This window comes from Rhinolophus sinicus, linkage group LG06 (assembly GCF_036562045.2).
Source record: "Rhinolophus sinicus isolate RSC01 linkage group LG06, ASM3656204v1, whole genome shotgun sequence".
NCBI classification, from domain to species: Eukaryota; Metazoa; Chordata; class Mammalia; order Chiroptera; family Rhinolophidae; genus Rhinolophus; species Rhinolophus sinicus.
Window position 1 is genome coordinate 92,006,087 of NC_133756.1, and position 20,304 is coordinate 92,026,390.

At 35.0% G+C, this 20,304-nt stretch overlaps 1 protein-coding gene across 4 annotated transcripts in view; it reads left to right on the top strand.

The window, feature by feature from the left end:
- Window positions 1–32: 32 nt before the first annotated feature.
- The window catches only part of ALKBH8 (alkB homolog 8, tRNA methyltransferase), a 54,719-nt gene continuing 34,447 nt past the window's right edge, over window positions 33–20,304 (top strand). Inside the window, exons 1-8 of one of the 4 annotated variants that reach the window (XM_019715704.2) lie at window positions 41–176; window positions 3,566–3,631; window positions 5,795–5,930; window positions 9,384–9,621; window positions 11,808–11,939; window positions 12,597–12,692; window positions 14,221–14,325; window positions 15,591–15,661. In XM_019715704.2, the coding sequence (XP_019571263.2) occupies window positions 169–176; window positions 3,566–3,631; window positions 5,795–5,930; window positions 9,384–9,621; window positions 11,808–11,939; window positions 12,597–12,692; window positions 14,221–14,325; window positions 15,591–15,661 (852 nt within the window). In that variant the 5' untranslated portion in view covers window positions 41–168. Of the gene's footprint in view, window positions 177–3,565; window positions 3,632–5,794; window positions 5,931–7,250; window positions 7,325–9,383; window positions 9,622–11,807; window positions 11,940–12,596; window positions 12,693–14,220; window positions 14,326–15,590; window positions 15,662–20,304 lie in introns of those variants that run through there. The other 3 variants (XM_019715705.2, XM_074335530.1, XM_019715707.2) reach the window with 3 other exon arrangements.

Here is a 20,304-nt window from a genome sequence, read left to right on the forward strand (position 1 = left end):
AGCTCTGTTCATCGCCCTGCAGGCTCATGGGAAATGTAGTACAGTTTTCTCCAACATGGCTGCGCCCAGGTGAGGTGACGTGAGAGTACCCGCCGCAGCTTTCAGGGGTAGATTGGAGAGGCTGGTGGAGGAGAGAGCACCCGCGTAGCGAGAACCCAGCCTGAGCCGATGCAGAGGTTTGTGGCACTTCTTACCGGCGGGCATGATGATTGCAAATCATCGCTTTCTCTTGTCGGCCTTTTCCGGTCGTTATCGGCTTGCTAGTGTGGGGCTGCGAACCTAGGGAGAGGATGAATGTCCCCAGCGGCGCCCTGGTGCGGTCCCTGGGCAGAAGGGTGTTTGTGCGTTGGGCGGTCCTGCCAGCGTTTGAGGTGCACGTGTTTGTGTTTGGTGCGGATGCCTGCGAGTAGTCTGTGTAAGTCTTCTGTTTCCTTTGGGGACTGGCGGTTGCAGCCTGGGGCGTGTTGGTCTGGCAGTTCTTGTGCTTTTCTGACCCGTGCCAATCCAGTGAAGAAAAGGCATTGCTAGTGGTCTGGTCCCTCACACAGCTGAATCTTCCTGTGCTCTTATTTGAGTAGTCCCAGAGACTGTTGGGCCAGTGTCAGCCTCTGGTTTTCATTTCAGTTAAATACAGGGGGTGCCAAAAAAATGCACACACATGACTTGTATTCATCTCTTGTTATCACTATATATTGAGTATTACCATTTTAATACAGTTTTTTCCTTTCCTAAAATGTGTATACATTTTTTTTCTCACCCTCTGTGTTTACGGAGTGGCTGCTAGCTGTATGCCCCACATTCAAGTCCATGCCCTCAAATAGTAGATGACAGGCTTCTGGGTGAGCCCAACACACAAACACAAATAAGTGTAATTATACCACAATGTAAAAACTACAGAGATAGAGATACACACCAGGCATTAATGAAAACATTGAAGAGGGCCACCATACTTAGAGTTCTGAAGAAGAGGTTTAGGAGGTAAGATGGCAAGGTTAGTAAGTTAATAAGTTTATGCTTGCTCAATAAACGTTTATTGAGTGGCTACTAGATCCTTTTCTAGGTGCTGAGGGCTACAGGTGAACAATACAAAATCTACTTTCATGGAGCTTTCTGGTAAATTAGAGGAGGAAGATGGAGAATAAACAAATTAATGAGGGCATATAAATATAGAGTAGGTGTTCAAAGAGTTAAAACGGGGTGCTGTGACAAGTAATGTGGTCAGTTTTTTTCTAATCATTTCCTTTTTTTTTTCCAATACGTGATGCAATTTGAATAGCTACTAGATTCAGAAGTTACAAAAAAAGAATGCTCCCTTTCATTCCCGTACCAATCTACCCATTTCCACTTCCTGGAGACAACCCATATCACCAATTTCTTGTGTGTCCTCTAGATTTGTATGTATACCCTGTATACCTATGCTGTACTTTATGGTCAGGCCTCATTTGATAGGAATTTCAGTTCTAATTTTTGCTGTTGATTAAGTGTAATTTACATACAAGCACAGGAACATTTGTTTATACTGCTTGGTTCATTATAGGCACCTGTTGTTCAAGGAGGGTATGGACACATATACTACTAGTACCACTTAGGTCAATAACCAAGGATATATTGGGGTTAAACTTACTAGCAGAGCATGCGTGATCTTTAAACTCTTGTTATCCTACAGAGAATGTTTTTAGGCGGGACATGATTAGACTTGACTCAGCGTGTCTAGTATTCTAGTAAATAGTGACCTCACTCCTGTAACATCCCATAACACTCCCATAACATGGCAAGGAGCATCCAAGCCTTTGTGCAATAGTGTAAATTCCTTGGCCAGGGAAGTGGCCTTGTTAGAAAGGAAGCACTTCCAGACCTCAGCAGCTGGTATTAGCCCATTCCTTGTTGAGGTGATTCAGACCTGCTGGGCCAGTGCATTGCCAGGTCACTGGAATGGGGGACAAAGGAGCCTCCAGAGCAACACGGACTTGTGTTTCTTCACATGATACTGCACGACTGAGGGAAGGAGAAGAGAAGGGGAGTGATAGAAATGTGATTATGAAGTTCCATCTACTGGTGCTAGACTTAGTGTCAGACTTTTAAAAAGACATATTCAACATCTTTTCTTCCTCATTTCTTCCACTTTGCAGTCTTTGCTCATGTGACAAGAAACAAATTTTTAGCGCATCGATCCCTTGTTCTCCCTTGCATACTGCACAGATGCCATTCCAAAAATAATGACCTTGGAATAGAATGGCAGTAAGATAGTTTCTTTCAGAGCCCTCAGCTTTTCTGTATCTAATTAAACTGTTCTGATCAGCCTCTTCTGGAAATTAACAGTAGTAGTTACCGTGTTTCCCTGAAAATAAGACCTAGCCGGACAGTCAGCTCTAATGCGTCTTTTGGAGCAAATATTAATATAAGGCCAAGTTTTGTATTATATAAGACCTGGTCTTATTATATTATATTATATTAATATTATACCTGGTATTATATTATATAAGACACAGTCTTATAGTAAGATAAGACTGGGACTTATATTAATTTTTGTTCTAAAAGACACATTAGAGCTGATTGTCTGGCTAGGTCTTATTTTTGGGGAAACATGGTAATACTAAATTTAGTAATAGATGTAGTTACTCCTTTTAACAAAGTTATGAGATTGTGTCAAACGTTAATGCAGCTGGACATTAGTTAAAACAGTGAATACAGATTTTCTTCAGTAGTTACTGATAGTAGGGGAAAGAGCTGCAGCAGTGATTTGGGTGTTTTAAAGGGTGAATGAGGAAGGGGTAGGGTGAGTAGAATCTCAGTAGAGTCAGAGAAGTGAACATTACAAAAGGTTGTCGATGCAAATACAACGAGGCCAGTTGTTTACTACTGGCAGTTATCAAAGTTTGGATTCTATCTTGTCATAGAGACTGGGAGATGGAGGCTCTATCCTTCCTGATGAGTAAATTTCAAAGGAATGGCCCTCAGGTCCTTGAGAGAGACACTTCTGAATGGCAAGAAATGCATATTCATAATTGTAAGCCCTTTTTAGTAAACACTTTAAGAAAGGGAGGTCAGGGGCCTATTTTACTATTTGTTGCTAGAACAAATAGTAAAATTTCCTGGCAGCATTTTGAGTTTTCTTAGGCAGGCATTTTAATGGGTAGTTGGGGTCATCCTAGGGACATTGCTTGATGCTGCTAGAAGCCATGCTAGAGTTTGGTCAAGTTTTTAGTCCAGAGAGTGGATGGAGTTATGTGCCAAGAACAGGCACTATTATTCCTATTTTATAGGTGAAGAAACCTAAGCACAGAAGTAAGTAATGAACTCACACAGGATCAGCTAATAGTGGCAGAGCTGAAATTTGAACTGAGAACCTGGACCGCTAAGCACTGTTATACTGTCTGTCTCATGGCATTGAACAAAAAAAATACAATTCAATGCCTGTCTTCAAAGAGCTCATAGTCCAATGGAAGGGGACAAACATTAGAATAAACAATTATAATTAGTACATGTTAAAAATACCTGTTCAGCTAACCCTTCCTATGTAATGATGACTCCGGAAACTTTCTAACCTTATTCCCTCTCCTGTTAGTGACTTTATATTGTCACCTGCCAGCCAGACATTGCAACTGTGTATTTCACCAGTACCTCAAACATGGTATATCCTAAATCTGAAATCTGACTCATTACTGCCCTCACTTAGTAATTCTTCCTCACCTTTGCAGTGTTGAAATGACACCAGCAGTCTTTCAGTCACTCAGGCTCTGTACTGTTACCGGTAGTAAGCGATCTGTGACTCTTCTCTCCCTCATGTCTGAGTAGTCATCCAGACCTACTCATTGTACCTGAACTTTACTTTGGCCCTCCCACTCTCTCCCTGTGTCCTTTCTTCCTGCAGCCTCCACCCTAGATCAGGCTAGCATTTCTTCTTGCCTCTCACGTCTCTTCTGTACTGTCCAGCCAGCCCGTTTTACTGGCCTTACCTCCCATCACATGTGCCCTGTATGTTAGTTCTTTCAGTAGACTAAGCTAATTTTTCTTGGATCCGTATAGGTTAGTAATTAGAGTTTTTACTGGTTATGAGTTGTTTTGGTATATGATTTTGTTACCAGGGAAAAAAGGGTTCTTGTATGGTAACAGGAAGGAATTCCAGGATGTATCAAATAAGCAACGCAAACAAAGCCGAACAAGCAGTGGATTTATTAAGAGAAAGGAAATAGTACACTCCCAAAATAACGGGAGTGCGCAGGCCAAGAGGAGGGCAAGTATTGCAAGTAGCTGTAGCGGCACCTTTTCTTTTCTTTCTTTTTTTTTTTTGTTTAGCTGCACCTTTTCTTTAGAATGATCTCATCTCCTCTCTCCTTTGTTTCCCGCACTTCCTCTTTCCCTTCTTCCCCCCTCTCTCCTTGTTCTTTCTACCTGCGGTAACAATTTTATTTAACTTACTCAATTTATTTCGTTTGCTAACTTTGAAGACTTTCAAGTGCGTGAAGAGTGGGGTCAGGGGATAAGCTAATATTCTCTGCTCTGAAAAATCATGCTTACCTCGCACTGTGTTTGCCAGATACATCCATTTGTGATTTCAGTTTCTGCTCCTCATTGACTCACTGGATATCTTCCCTTTCATCTGACTATGTTTTTCTTGTCCTTCTTGACCAAGTCCCATTCTGTTTTGAAGTTCTTCCAAACTTTTCCAGTTAATATTGATATGATTTTTTTTTGTTGTCTCTAGTTCATGTCACAACCTAAAGATATACCATTAACAATTATATAAAGATGTGTCATATTCTTTCGTTGTTCAGTGTTTGTCTGTTTTCCTCAACTAACTTATTAACTTGTTGAAAGCATACACTGTATCATGGTTGTATGGTGCAGAGTGCTGAGACTATAAATAGACATTTGTGTATTCATCCATTACCATTTGTTTACCCCTTCAACAAATTTTTATTGAGCACATACTGTGTTCGATTACTGCTCTCTGAGTTAACAACTGATTGGGGAATTAAGCTAATAATGAATCACCATAAATTTTGTCAAATTCTGTGAACAAAATAAAGTAAACTACTATAATGCATGCTGTAGGGTGCTGAATTGGATAGTGTGAAGGCCTCTGGGAAAGCACTCAGTAACTACTTGCTGATTGATGTATTTTAGTTAAATGAAAACAATTCTATGGAGTCCTTATATCTGTTATTTAAAAAAACTATAGATGCAAAAATGTATAACGTGTAGCTTTAAAAAAATAATAAACACCTAAAACATCACCTAGCTTAAGAAGTACCTTTAATGATTTTGTGTCACTTGCATATCACATTCCTCTCTTTCTTCCCAGAAATAACTTCTCTCCTAAACTTTGTGTTTATCATTTCCTTGCTTTTGTTTGCATTTATATATAAACAATATATGTCTTTTGAGTTTTAAACTTTGTGTAAATGGAATCATACTTTATATGCTTCTGTGAATTTTTTTTTTCTTTCCTAACATAATGTTCGTGAAATTTGTGGCACATTTTACCTAGAATTTCATAAGTAAAGGGATATATCATCTATGGGTAAAATAGCTCACTGAATAGAGCTAGAGCATTGGAACGTTTTGTAGACCCCAAGTAGATGTTCTTGCTTCTTTGTTACCTTTTAAATATTTCTTTATTGTTCCTGCATCTGTTTGTTCTCACTTCTCTAAAGTAAAAGGTAAAGAAAGCATTTTTAAAAAAGGTGTTACATAGAAATATTTACAAACTGCAGAGTATATGAATAGCATCATTATAACTGTCCCTTCAGGACTTTTAAGGTTGACATTTTGTACTTTTTTTCTTTTCCAGTATTGCCATGGATAGCAACCATCAAAGTAATTACAAACTCAGTAAAACTGAGAAGAAATTCTTAAGGAAACAGGTGAAAGCCAGGCACACTTTGCTGAGACATGAAGGCATTGAAACAGTATCCTATGCCACTCAGGTGACCTAAAACTATTATTGTCCTTTGAATGTAAATGTATTGCCATGCAATGTATTGTAGTAATATTTGTTAATTGCTCAGAAAAGGAGGCTGTAATGGTTTAGTCATATGTTATATTTATATTAAATATCCATATGTTAGGATCTGCTAACCTATTTTAAGACATACCCTAGTGTAGTTTGAATTTGCATCGATTGTGTTGGTTGAACTATGAGGGAGTTGTAGGTATGTGTTAATAACAATAACATTGTACAGCTGTTTACAGTTTACAAGGCATACCCATTCATTATTTAATTTCTTAAAAAATCCTATGAGATGGATGAGAAAACAAAGATTTTGAGAGGTTGTAATTGATATAACGTGACTGAAACTTAAAGCTACATCTTTTGTATCCTAATTCAATCTTCTTTCTTTTCTTTGTAAGTTCATCTGTATTATAGCTATATGCTAGAAAACATTTTATGTTTATTGCATCTTATTTACAAAGCCTTTTCATTATCTTATGGCAATAATTATATTAGGTTGGTACAAAAGTTATTGTTGTTTAAAAGGTTAAAACTAATTGCAGAAACTGCAATTACTTTTGTACCAACCTAATATTTAGGGGACTTTGAAACTTCCTAGGCTATGAATTAGAAAAACTTACTGTGACTCTTAGATTCCCCACTTATTTGGGCATGAGCAGTATCCTTTGACCTCAGCTTTCTTCATTTGTAAGGACGTTGTAGTGCATACTTTTTAAAATCCAGTTAGATTGTTAGATTCTAAAGAGGATATGTATATGACAGTACTTACTAGTCATTAAAATACCTTATGAATTCCTCCCTCCATCCTTCTCTTCCTTTCCCTTCCCTTCTCCTTCCTCCCTCCCTCCCTTCCTTTATTCCTTCCTTCCAATATCTTTCTGGTTCTAAAGCTATAGGATAAGAGTAGGAAGGAACCTTAGCCTTCATCTAACTGAAGGCCAATGACAAACAATTGAGAAGGTGAATCTGGGATTAAAATTTAGGTCTCTTGACTCCCAGATAAATGCTTCTTCTGTTTTCTGTGCTGCATCATAGTTTAGGAATGAGTAATCTTTGAGGAGATTTAATTTTAGCAGGTAAAAGGCCCACACTTTGATTGTCTTAACTATTAATGACTTTAGAGAATTTAAACCAAATTCCTATGAAAAGCTTGGAATAGATAATAGATTAGGATTAATATGTTTTTACACACTTTCTTCCAAGAGCTGCTGAAGCTATGCAGCATTCAGAAGATTAAACTGGCACATCCTCTGTCTTCTCTTCCCAAGTGTAACTTGCTTTTTCTTCCTTACAGGGTCATGAAGAGAAGTGGTAAGAAAAGAAATGGGCTAAGTTTGTTTGCTGCCTCTGAAGCCTGTTTCTGGTTGGGTCTGTCTTTTCTTTCAAATCTCTAGAAGCGTTAATCTCACCTTCGTGGCTTTTGAAATGTCAATTTGTTTAGGTTTGATATTTTTATCCACAGTGTTTTTAGAGGAAAAGAGTAAAATTGTAGAAGGACCTCCAATGATATATGATCTATCCAGGGGAGAACAAATGCTTTTTTTTACCATGTGTTAGAAATATAGGTGCCTTTATGGAAATGTGTAGCCATAGTGAGATTTCTCTAGAGTGATCCTCAAATTGTCAGGACCAAACATAACACAAAAAATTCCGAATTCTCTACTTCATATTACTGGGAAAATTGCTTAGCTGAAAAATTATAAATAAAACAATAACTGCATTTAATTATACTGTATAACTCACATGTAATAGTAAATAAATTTCTCCCTTCTGTCTCCCACTGAACTTGTTTTCGTGTGGTCTGCTGTTAGGCTCGCCTACAAATCACTTAGAATCTTTGAGGACCACTGATAACTCCTCAGGTCACACCTCGCCGTCGTCCTCAGTTCCTAGATATGCAGTGGAACCTTGTCATTTACAGAATCTTTGAGTTCCCTAGATTTGGGAATACGGAAATGTTTTTGTGACTATGGCAGCATGTAACCAAATTATTTTGGTAGTTTTATTTATAAATTTCACTGAATGAGGTCCAGGGCAAGCCATCTGAGGCTAAATTTTATACCATATTTTATAGTATTGTATCAGCGTGTTGTTTATTATGTGTATACTTGCATACATACAAAGTATTGGCTGTCCCATAAAAGAACAGAGCTGTACATTTTTTGTTATCTCATTTTAAATGATTCTATTACATTCTTTTAAAACAAGGTTCTAGATATTCCCATTTTGTGTATATGAAACTAATACAGTATGTTCTAATCTCTAGTTTAGTATAAATCAGGGGCAAACTACTCTCCTCAAGTCAAAGCTGGCTTGTGAACTAAGAGTGAGTTTTACATTTTTAAAGGTTGTTAAATAAAAACAAGGTTATGTGACAGAGACTTACGTGACCTGTGAAGCCTAAAATATTTACTATGTGATCATTTTTAGAAGTTTGCCTATACCTGATATAGATGAGCTGATGAGAATAGACCATCAATACTTTACTTTTACTATGCTACAAAGTTTTTAGAAGGCATGGATCAAAAATTAAACATCTTAACATCATGTAGAATGTTTTTAAGTACCAAGATTATAAGGGCACTAGGCCATGAACATCAGAATAAAAATAGGAGACCCCCACCCCAAAAAAATAATCCCTGAATAAAGTTTAGTGCAGACTGCAGATGACAGGAAGTAAGCACGAAACTTAAAAAGGAAAACATTGTAATTACAAAATGACTGAATTACTTAAACACAGAAAAATTTTTTATTCAGTATAGCCTGTAATTTGTTTTTCTTTGAGTCAATACCTTTACTTTTAGTTTTTAGTAAACATTGTATAATGGTTATATCAAAAGTGTGAATTCTGGAAACTGACAGAAACAGAAATAAGTTTGAAACCTAGCTTCATCGTCGATGAAGTGGGGCTAATATTACCAACTTTGTAGAATTATTGTGAAAATTATTTTCATAAGGATTAAGTAGGTAAAAATATATAGCAAGCACAGTGTCTGGCAAAAAAGTAAATATTAGTAATTAACTCCTTGTTTTTTCCACCTCTCTTCCTCCTGTTTCTCTTTCATTATGTTAAATTTATATTTGAACAGTAATAAGTTATCTTTAATTTGTATGTAGGTCATTAAGAAATGAATATTTTACTAAAAATGCTATTTAAAAATCAGTATTATTTACAACAAAGGAGTACTTTTTAATCCCTAAATATTTAGTAAATTGATTTACATACTTTGTATGAAATTAGAAAACCAAATAACCACTGTAAAGGAACTTTTTTTCTTTCTTAATTACACCTTTGTAGAAATCTTGTTTAAAAAAATCTTATTTTATCTTATTTAAAAATAATCTTATTTTATCTTATTTTAAAATCTTTAAAAATAAACAGGTTGATATCAATTGTTCATGTTTCTTTTTTTGTTGTTTTTTTAAGATCCTGGTTGTTGCCAATGGTGGTTTGGGTAATGGTGTGAGTAGGAACCAGCTGTTTCCAGTTTTAGAGAGATTTGGACAAGTGGATGCTCTCTTAATGCCTCCTGATAAGCCCTACGCATTTGTAATATACAAAACTATAGAAGAATCCAAGAAAGCCTATGTTACCCTCAATGGAAAAGAAATAGTGGATGATTTAGGACAAAAGATCATTCTGTACTTCAATTTTGTGGAAAAAGGTATTATTATACAGGTATCTTTTAAAAACTAGTTCTTGCTTTTGTTTGAGTTTTCTTTCCTTTTCTTGGGAGGTTCAGTTATTGTGAAACAAAATAGGACATCAGTTAAGACAGCCCTTTTCCCTTTAACATTATGTAAGCACCTAGTTGGTGCCAGGTCTGGGACAAGTGGTTGAAGAGAGGTCAATTAAGACATAGCCTGCCTTTAAGGAGCTGATCCCCCCAACCTAACAATAGGTTTATTATGCATGTTACTTATTTTGGAACCCTGCTACCTGTCATTATGTTTTTCATAATTTAATGTTGAGGACTCAGATCACCAATTTATTTTACGGTATCTACCCAGAAGCTTGTGATTAGTTACTTAAGAACTAATTGTAACCTAAATGATTATGTGCTAAGCTTCATATTTATGGAGGAACACCTTAAGCCACCAAAGATCCTTAAAGCTTTATGGTGGCGCTGTCCAGAATTTTCTGTGATGATGGAAATGTTCATATGTTCATATCTGCGCTTCCAACAGATATGATTGTGATTGAGGAACTGATTTTTCAATTTAATTGTATTTAAATTAATTAAGTTTACTAATTTAAATGAAAGCTTTATAGAGTGGTTTACAGAAATATTATAGAGATTATTACATCTTTTCACCACTGCCCCATGGAAACGAGATGTATTGAGATGAACTTTGATTTAGACATCTAATCTCTCTACTATAATCATTTGTCACCTACTTAGGCAGTTAGAAAGTTTTGTTTAAATATCCTGTGGGTGGGTAGGTGAGTGTAATCTTACCCAATTTATGTTTTTGTAAAATAAAACTCCAAGGAAACCTTTACAGACTCTTTCAAAGATACATTTTAAAAGTTGTAATTTTCTGTGATTATATGTATTTAATTTTAAATCTGATTTAAGCTTTACAGATGATAAAAACTAGATTATCTCCATATTTTATGTTTGAAAATTGAATGGCTTAGGAGTAAGTTTTAATCAGAAAATACTGTCCTTTTGGTTTTCCCCCATTCAGCATATTGAACATTCTTTAAGAAATTGCATACACACACAAAAAAAAAATTTACAAAGTGAGTTTTAGAGTCATCTATTCAAAATCCTACATTAGATCCAGATGTACTTCTAAGATTGTTACAATTATGTTTATAACCATGGAAATCATTTTTAATAGAAATGAATAGAGAATAGAATGAATAGAAGATAGAACTGTGTCACGAATATTTTGATACTTGCTTTGATATCTACTACCAGATAGCCACTGAATAACAAAGAGATATTTTTAATTCTTTTTAATACATATATTTGGAAAACTCTGTACTTGCACTGTAAATTACCGGTTTTTAAGGAATTTTCCCCAAAGTTTTCCTTATATAATTTGAATAAATAATATAATGCCTGGAATATAGTAAACACTTTGTAAATATCAGATGATTCACTATTTATAGTTCTGAAATATTAATAAAATCTAGTTGATATTTATATTATTTTTGTGGACTTTTACATTAAATTATTCAAAGATGAAAACTATTCAGCAGAAAGCTTCAAAAATCATGTCCGTAAGAAGAATGATCAGATCTCTAATAGTAAATGTTAATTATACTATTCCCTTTAATCATAAATTATTTTTTCCTTTTCCTTCTAGAGCTGTATTTATCTAAAACTTTGAAGGACATGTGCTCTTAATTTATGCTAAATATATGCTAAATTCTTCATACAATGACATTTTTATTTTAGAAAATTGTGTTATTTTATATGTTTCTATTACTTGACCACAGCCAGTGTCAAGAACCTATGGGCAAAACTGAGCATTAAATTTTTTGTATTCAGTATTTATAGACAATCTGACTTGTTTATAGAGGGGCATACTATAGATATTATAAGAAATTTTGTTTCTTAGTGAGTTTTAAAAATTGGCTCAATCATGATCGAACAGAATATTTAAGTGAATACTATTATTCTATTTGCTATTGGTAATTGCAGTAGATAAAATGCACCATAATTTTTATCTTGGTCTTTAATTTTGTACTGTTAATATGTCTTGTGCCTTTTAGCATTCTTATTTGTTAAAATGAGATTGGGAGTTTTATGAACTGATAAATGGCTATTGGACAGAATTATTTGTATATAGGAACTTTAAGTTTTGTATGTGACTATTTTAATTTGTTTTCCCACAGCACAATGGAAGGAGTTGGGGCTTCAAGCCTTACCCCCAGGCCTCATGGTAGTAGAAGAAATTATTTCTTCTGAGGATGAGAAAATGCTTTTGGAAAGTGTTAACTGGACAGAAGATAAAGACAATCAAAATTGTAAGTAAAACCTTTAAAATTTGATATTTAGAAGTTTCTGCAAAATGCCGTGTTACTGATCCTTCTTTTTTTCTCCTCCTTTGGTTCATTAAAACTCTGGTATGTCCTCAAAATTACTGAAGGTAGCCTGGATCCAATGTGAGGAAGTCATACCAACAATGCTTAGTAGCATTCATAATAAATGACATTTATATAGCTTTCAATTTTAAACTCCAAACTGGTTAATATTTATTAGCCAACATTTGTAGACCTAACATTTATAAGCCTTTTTACATATATTATCTTACTTGATTCTCTCATCTGTAAGGCATATTTCCTATGAGGAATCAGCGTTTCACTGCCATACCATTATCATGTAGTAAGAGCCTCCTGGAGATAGTTGCAAATTAGTTATTCTGACTCTTTCCAGATCATTAGCAGTACTGTGAGTGGCAGTATACATATTTAGCTCTTTCAGATTGATTGGGTGAGGGTTCCAATTTTTGTTGTATAAGAATAGGAGGTATTGGAGAATTTTATTAATGACTGTAATTTAGCAGTTAATAAAAGTTGCTATTACTAAAGTAATTAATCCTTACTTACAATGTTTACTTTGAAGTATGTGAAGGAATGAAATTCTTTTTTACCCAAACAGTTTATTTTCTTCCCTTCATGCAGTTCAAAAATCGTTAAAACACAGAAGGGTAAAGCATTTTGGTTATGAATTCCACTATGAGAACAACAATGTAGATAAAGATAAACCGTTACCTGGGGGTAAGTAATTGTTAGTAAATGCTGGTCAGAAAAAAGGATTTAATGTATTAGAAGTATATTACAGTTGAGGGTGTTTCATTTGTCATTTGTAGGTAAATTATCAAAACAGTTGATTAAATTTAAAACATTTTAGTTAGCTAAATAATGTAGTTTTGTGTTAAAAAATTCATACATACAAAGCTAAAGTTCCTCTTGAACAACTGACTGTCCTTACATCCATACTTCTTCTTAGAAGTAGTACCATTAACAGTTTAGTATATATTATTCCAATCCTTTAAAAAATGAGTTTATATCCAACTATAGATACCTATAAAAGTATATCATTGTTAACATGTATTATCGTACAGGTGTATATTCATATATTACACGTATCATTCCAACTTGTTCTTTTCCCTTTATATCTTGGATACCTTATCTAGGTTTTCATTTTATTGAATGACAATCGATAATAGTTTATTCAGTTAGTTCCTTTCAGATAGACAGTTTGGTTATTTCTGGTTTTTAGATTTTACAAGTAGTAGTGCTGCAGTGAATATCTTTGTACATGACTCTTTATGCACCAAGCAAGAGTTTCTAAAGTAGATTACTAAATTAGAATTGTGTCAAAGTTACGTTCATTTAAAAATGTTAATAGACAATGACAAATTGCCCCCTAAAACAGCATACCAACGTATTCTCCCCAATGTGCATCCCCAACCCCCCCACCAACATGTGATATTGTTAAACTTTTGATTTCATAATTGCCTGATTAACTAGTGAGGTTGCCATTTGTATTTCCTTTCCTATGAATTCTTTTTCATATCCTTTACCAGTTTTTTTCTATTGAGTTGTCTAATTTATTAATAAGCATTTACTATATAAGCTGGATATTAATCCTTTGGTACAATTGTTTGTTGGAGTTCAATTTATCTATATTTTTATGACTTTGGTCTTATTTAAGGGTATTCTTCCCTCATGAAAAAACATTTATGACTCTAATAAAAGTAAGTTCCACTTTGAAAATTGTTTTTTAAAGACAAATAATTTAAAAAATAAATTGAATTATTTAAAATAAAATAAAAAGTGGTCATGTTGGTTTCCAGTATATAATATAGTAAATTTTATAATTTTATTACTATTTATCAAATAGTATTTGGTATTACAAAATACCAAAATTATTGTCAGCAAAATTATTATTTTATTATTATTATTATTTTGAGGGGTGGCCGGTTAGCTCAGTTGGTTAGAGCATGGTGCTAGTAACACCGATGTTGCTGGTTCGATCCCTGTAAGGGCCACTGTGAGCTGTGCCTTCCTTAAAAAAAAAATTATTATTTTGGACATTGTATTTAATAAAATCCAATAGAGTAACCTCAAAAGATTGTTAAGGTTTTCTTTTTATTTTACTTTGCTTATGGGTTTATTGTTATATTTGAATCTGAATACTAAATTAAAAGCTGTGTGATTTTTATCACAGTGACTGTTTTTTATTCTTGGGTAAAACATGCAAAGTAAGTATTTTAATATATTTCACCTTTATATACCTCAGGTCTTCCTGACATTTGTGATAGCATTTTGGAGAAGTGGTTGAAGGAAGGTTTTATTAGATATAAACCTGATCAATTGACTGTAAACCAGTATGAACCTGGGCATGGTGAGTATTTCTTTTAAAATTCCAGTCATATATTTCATAACTAAGTAGATGATGTAACTCTCTAAGATCAGAGATATTTTTAGCTCAAACTGAGTAATTTGCTTATGTTTGTTACCTTTGTTGACTTTAATCCCTTGCAAATCTCAGTTAATCTCTGGAGAAACTTGCATCTCAGAGTGTAAACAGACTGACACAATTGCTATTTGTGATTTTTTCTTTTGTTCGTCACCCAATGTTTTATTTAAAGAGGGAGAAGATTGCTTTAAAAACATAGGAGACATGTATAATGGAAGAAACCAAATAATTTACAGGTGCAGGCATACCTTGTTTTATTGTACTTTACTACATGTCACAGATGTTGTTTTTTACAAATTGAAGGCAAGACCCTCCACCAGCCAAAAGACTATGATTCACTTTATTGCAATACTTGCTTTATTTCTGTGGTCTGGGATAGAGTTATGCCTGTACAGAGAAGGCTAATTGGTTGCATGATCTTGCTGTTCTTTCTCCTCTGTTGAGATGTGGAAGACAATTCTAGGATGACATGTTAGTGAAAAATCTTTAGGTTATTGATTTTTTTGTACTTGTTACATCTTCATCTGATATTTGTAGTAATCAAATGATCTTAAGAGTTTTATTAATGTCAAGAGTTGCGGGGTTTGTTTTTCTGCGTTTATCATGATGTATTATGACTGCTTATTTACTGATCAGTCTTTTCATTGGTCTGTAAGCTCCTTGAGTACAGGGACTATATATTTTACGTGCTTTATATACTCTCACCATGTAGCAAAGTTCCTTTCGCTTAAGAGATACTCAGTTAATATAGAATGAGAAATTGGTGGGAGAAACCATATCTTAATTATTTATATGCTTAGTCTTCACAACTGGCTGTTGCTTTTTGTTCTACAAGTACTTGGGGTTCCAGTGTTTAAGGAGAAAAATGAGTTTGTTATTTATCTTTCACATCTTCCTCTTGGGCTGGGATTGAGTCAATGTCCTAGTTAAGCGTTCACTCTCATGTCTTGATTTTAGAATCAAGTCCCAGTGGCACTTTAACATGAAGTTAAGATATTTTTAGTATAGATTTACTTTAATTTTATTTACTTAGTGACACTCACCCTAAATGTTTCTTTTTAACTAAAATTATATTACATTCCTGATTAACAAACAATGTTTTCACCATATTAGTGTGAGGCTATATTAAAAGTCATCTTAAAGCTACCAAAAGGAAAAATGAAGTAATGTTTTATCCTGTCTCATCTTAGGAATTCCTGCTCATATTGATACTCACTCTGCTTTTGAGGATGAGATCGTTTCTCTCAGTTTGGGGTCAGAGGTAAATGTTTAGACTTTTTTTTGTTTTGTTTTTAATTGGGGAATATTGGGGAATAGTGTGTTTCTCCAGGGCCCATCAGCTCCAAGTCGCTGTCCTTCAGTCTAGCTACGGAGGGCGCAGCTCAGCTCCAAGTCCAGTCGCCATTTTCACTCTTTTAGTTGCAGGGGACGCAGGCCACCATCCTATGCAGGAATTGAACCGGCAACCCTGTTGTTGAGTCTTGCGCTCTAACCAACTGAGCCATCCGGCCGCCCTAGACATTTTTTATTAGTTATCAACAAATGTCTTACCTTATGCAATGCCTTTTTCATAGGCTTTCCCACGTTTCTTAATTCAGATGAATTAAGATTTTAAAATGAAAAGTAAAGGCACCATCAACACTTATATTTCTTACAGAATGTGAAATTATCACAGCCCCTTCTTTTAGGTGTCCAAAGTTTTATCCATCAGGTCATTGGATGCCAGGAAAAACCCTGTAATTTAATTTTATTTTTAGAAGTTTAAAATCCTTACTCCCCTTAGTGCAATAGCTGGCTGAAGCAGCATTGCCATCTAGTGGCAAAAGATAGTAGCTGCAGGCTATAGAAAAAGGAAACAACTAAGATGTACATGTCTGGAATTTTGATAAATGTATGTTTTCACATATATTGCCTGATTCGGTCCCTTCAAAAACTTTGAGCACTAGAGGGTAATGGCTTCATTTTTACAAATGAGGAATAAGAAGTTCGTGTTTATTCATTGACTTGTTTCTATAGCTGCACTTTACTTGATCTGCTGCTAAAGAAGCTATGAAAAGCATAGTTTAAAATAGTCCATGCAAACTTCAGGTAGAGTTTTAGGTAGGAAACAATTTTAAATCTAGAAGAATCCTTCAAATCTGAGGCCGTCTAATCTAACTAGAGGTTGCTTCAAAATCTGATCTTGTTCTTGAGGCCAATACTATTTACTAGTGTTTTATTGTATTTGTGTAGTTCCTAACACTACCGTAGGTGTTCAGTGCTTTGACTTTTAACCTTCGCTGAGCTCGTGTGATCATGTTGATACTGTGACTAGAGAGCAGTGCTATTTGGGACTACATGTGTGGATTCTTATTAAGTCCTTTCAAAAATAATGAGGATGGGAAGGAAAAAGAGCTTTTTCTGTTTGGTTTATTTTCATTTTACCTCTTATCCTGGCTTGTAGCTTTAGGGGGCCAGGAAAGAACATCTCTGTCTGCTCCCACCAGCCCCTAACAGTTTAACCAGTTGAGAAACGAGAAAAAAGTAAATGGAGATCAGAATGTCAATTTAAGTACTGAGAAAATATGGGAGAACGTGGCTGTAGATCTGTAGCCAAGTGGACTTGTTATAATACTTCACCTCTGACTTAGAAAGACATACCATCTCTTTTCACTGGCGCAGCCAGGCAACTGGAGACCTCCCTCACAGTCAGAGACTGCCCCTGTAACACAGGACATGAAGGAGCACACACTAGATTCTGCAAACCAGCTGGATCTGATCAAGAGAGAGGGAAGGGCTCAGCCAAGGAAGCTTGGCGTCAGGCTGACCAATCCGCTAAGGTACGCCTTTTCTCTTGGGGAGTTAGAAGTGAAGGAGTAGAGAGAAGTTAGGTGTATTCTTCCTATACTTTCACTGCTATGTAAATTCCCTCCTCTTCTAGGGAAATACGAGGAATGGGAACTAAGTGTTCTAACACCTTACAAGGTCATTATGCAGTATTTAATTAAAAGTTGTAAAGGAGGAGAAACTTGCACTTTAGTTGAACTGAAAATCTGCTGTAATCATTATCTCCATTTGGTGTCTCTAGAAGCATATCATTTTTAGCTGCCAGTTTGAATGGAGTTTTTGGTTAAAGCCATCTTTGCAATAGCAGGAAAGCATGCATCTTATAGGTTACGACAAAAACAGTAGATTTTTTTGTAAAAGACAGCTTTTGACGAGAAGTGAATCTTTGTAAATTTTTCTATTTACTAAACATTTAAAATTTTTAGACTATTTAAAGCAGTCTACTATATTTGGGGCCCTTTATTCCATCTGTAAAATGAGATTAATAATGCCTCTTGCTTGGCTGAAGGATTGTGATGGGAATAAAGTGAGTTAATGAATGTGAAAATGTTTTTCAAACTCAGAGCAATCCACACGAGTCAAGTCTTATTACTAGGCATGCTGCTTCTTGGGCTCCTCTTTTGAAAGCTTCACTCTGTGACAAAGGGAAGCTCATGATCTCGTGGCCTTGTAATAAGATTTCAAGTCGCCACCAGAAAGATGGCTTTCATCTTTTCTTCTTGCATTCACCCACTTTTGCTCTTCTGTTTTGTTTTTGATGCCATGTAGTTACTTGAATTCTCTCCTAGCTCCTTGTCCCAGACCTGGAATCTGGGTCCCTTTTTCTTTATTTTCTCATCCTTGACGGCCTTAATTGTTTTAAGAAATGTACTGTAGTATCTACTCCAGTTTCCATTTCATTGTAGTATTTGTCAGTGGCACCATTGTTTTGTTTTGTTATTAGTGTTTATTTTGTTTGTTTGTTTCTCCTTGGCTACACATCTTTCATTATGTTATCTCTTCTCTCTCCAGGCTCATGTTTTCAGCAAATCGTTATTGAGTCCAGCTTGATCTCCTGAAATAGGGTATTGAATAAAGTTCTTTGTGTGTATGAAATGTCTTGAGCTACCCAATTTCTCTACTGCCAGCTGAATGGATTTATAGCTTCTCTGGTTTTTTTCCAACCTGGTTTCTGAGTGGTTTGCCCCAGAGATGTTCTGATGCTGGAGCAATTCTCATCACTTCTATTTGTCGGGAATGATTTACAAGGTACTTCTCTTTTAGGAGTTTATTGCTTTAACGGACAAATGTTACATTATTTTCTGATCTGATCTTCAGCACAAACGGGGGGTGGAAAAGATATTTTCTTTATAAAGCTTAAAATAACAAATACAATCTGAACCCTGGGCATACTGACCTCATCTCCAACCTCAGCTTCAGCCCTCAACATTTGAATATATAAGCAATATTTACAGCTTCAGAAGCCAAACAATTTCTCCTTCCTATTTTTATCTTGATTCCAGGCCTCAGACTTTATTCTTATCTGAGAGTCCTTGGAATATTTACATTCTGAAGTTCTAATAGATTGTCTCTGCTGTATAGCTCTGCACTCCCTTCTCTCATCCTTTATAGTTTATTTGTGATATTTTCCATTATCAGTAGTGCCCTTAGCATTAAAAGGGTAATGATCTGTTGTCCTAGCGGGTGTATATTTCTTCTGCATCTGTGTGTGTGTGCTTTGTATCCACAGCCATGGTAACTTCTATATGGCTACGTAGATTAATGTTGATGGGGAAAGAGACTATAACTCTGACATGGGTTATTTAGTTGCATCATAGTGCAATCACCATGGCATTGGGCCAAATCTTCATTTTTCTTTTTAGCCAATGTGTCTCTAACATTCGAAACTTCTATGGACAAGTAGATCTGCTGGTTTGTGGGCCAGAAGTAAATGTTCTGCCTTATTTCATCATGTTCCTTTTTGTACATCGAATTCTATTTTCACTTTTCAGCATTTTCTGTGCTAGGTAATACTCTGAAGATGTATTTTTTGTGTAATTTTCTCATCTTTCAAGATCTCGTGGAAGCTAAAAATCCCTTTTGTATAAATTGGGCAAATGGGATTCTGCTGACAGTTCTTCAAGTTACTCTTTATCTCCCTTGTATGGAGTAAGATCTTCTTTATTCAGGCCCCTACAGTAGGATAATGGCAGAGAGATAAACCTATTTCAACAGCAATCTGCTCAAACAGTCTGTTTCACAGTGTGACATCATAAAATAGAATATTTTGCTTTATTTAGAGTCTTCAGAGTACTGATTCTTCTGTCTTTTTAGTTAGAATTTGTGCATTTACTTTGTAGCAAGACAGCAGCATTCTATCACTCCAGCTATATTGTAAAACTAGAAAAAAATTTATAATTTAAATGTAGAAAACTACAATGGAATCCCATTTAGGGGATGTAGTTGGAACCGGTGGTTGGTTGTTAATTGAAAAGTCACCTAAATTGGGGAATAAAAATAGTAAAAGATAGACACAAATTTAATAATGGTAAAAGATACATACAAATTTCAAATATTTTATTTTAATTTACATATAAATTCACTCAGCGGTATTTCAATGTAGGGCTTTTCTGTTAGGGTCCACAGTCTGCCTTGTCTTTCCAGTTTCCATTTCTTTAAAGTGAAGCAAAAGCTTAAAGACATCTATGAAACCATCTCAGTGTTTGGTGTGTGTTTTTTTTAATCTTTTGCCATACATGCTTCAGAGCTTTTTTAAAAAAATTAAAATTGTTTTTATTAGTTTCAGGTGTACAAAGCAATATAATAGTTAGATATTTATAAAGTGATAACCCCTCCATCTAATACCTTTCTGACATTGTATATAGCTGTAACTTTTTCCAAGGCATTATTGAATGACATCGGTTACAACAGTTTATTAATTTGTTCACTTTTATTTAGTCTTTCAACAACATTCAACTTAGTTTGTATAGAAAAAAATAAAACCTATCTTTTTTTACTCAATTTTCATTGGTTTACATAATATTTAATCAAATTAAATACTTGTAAAACAAGTGTAGCCCGCACAAAGAGGTTTGGAAA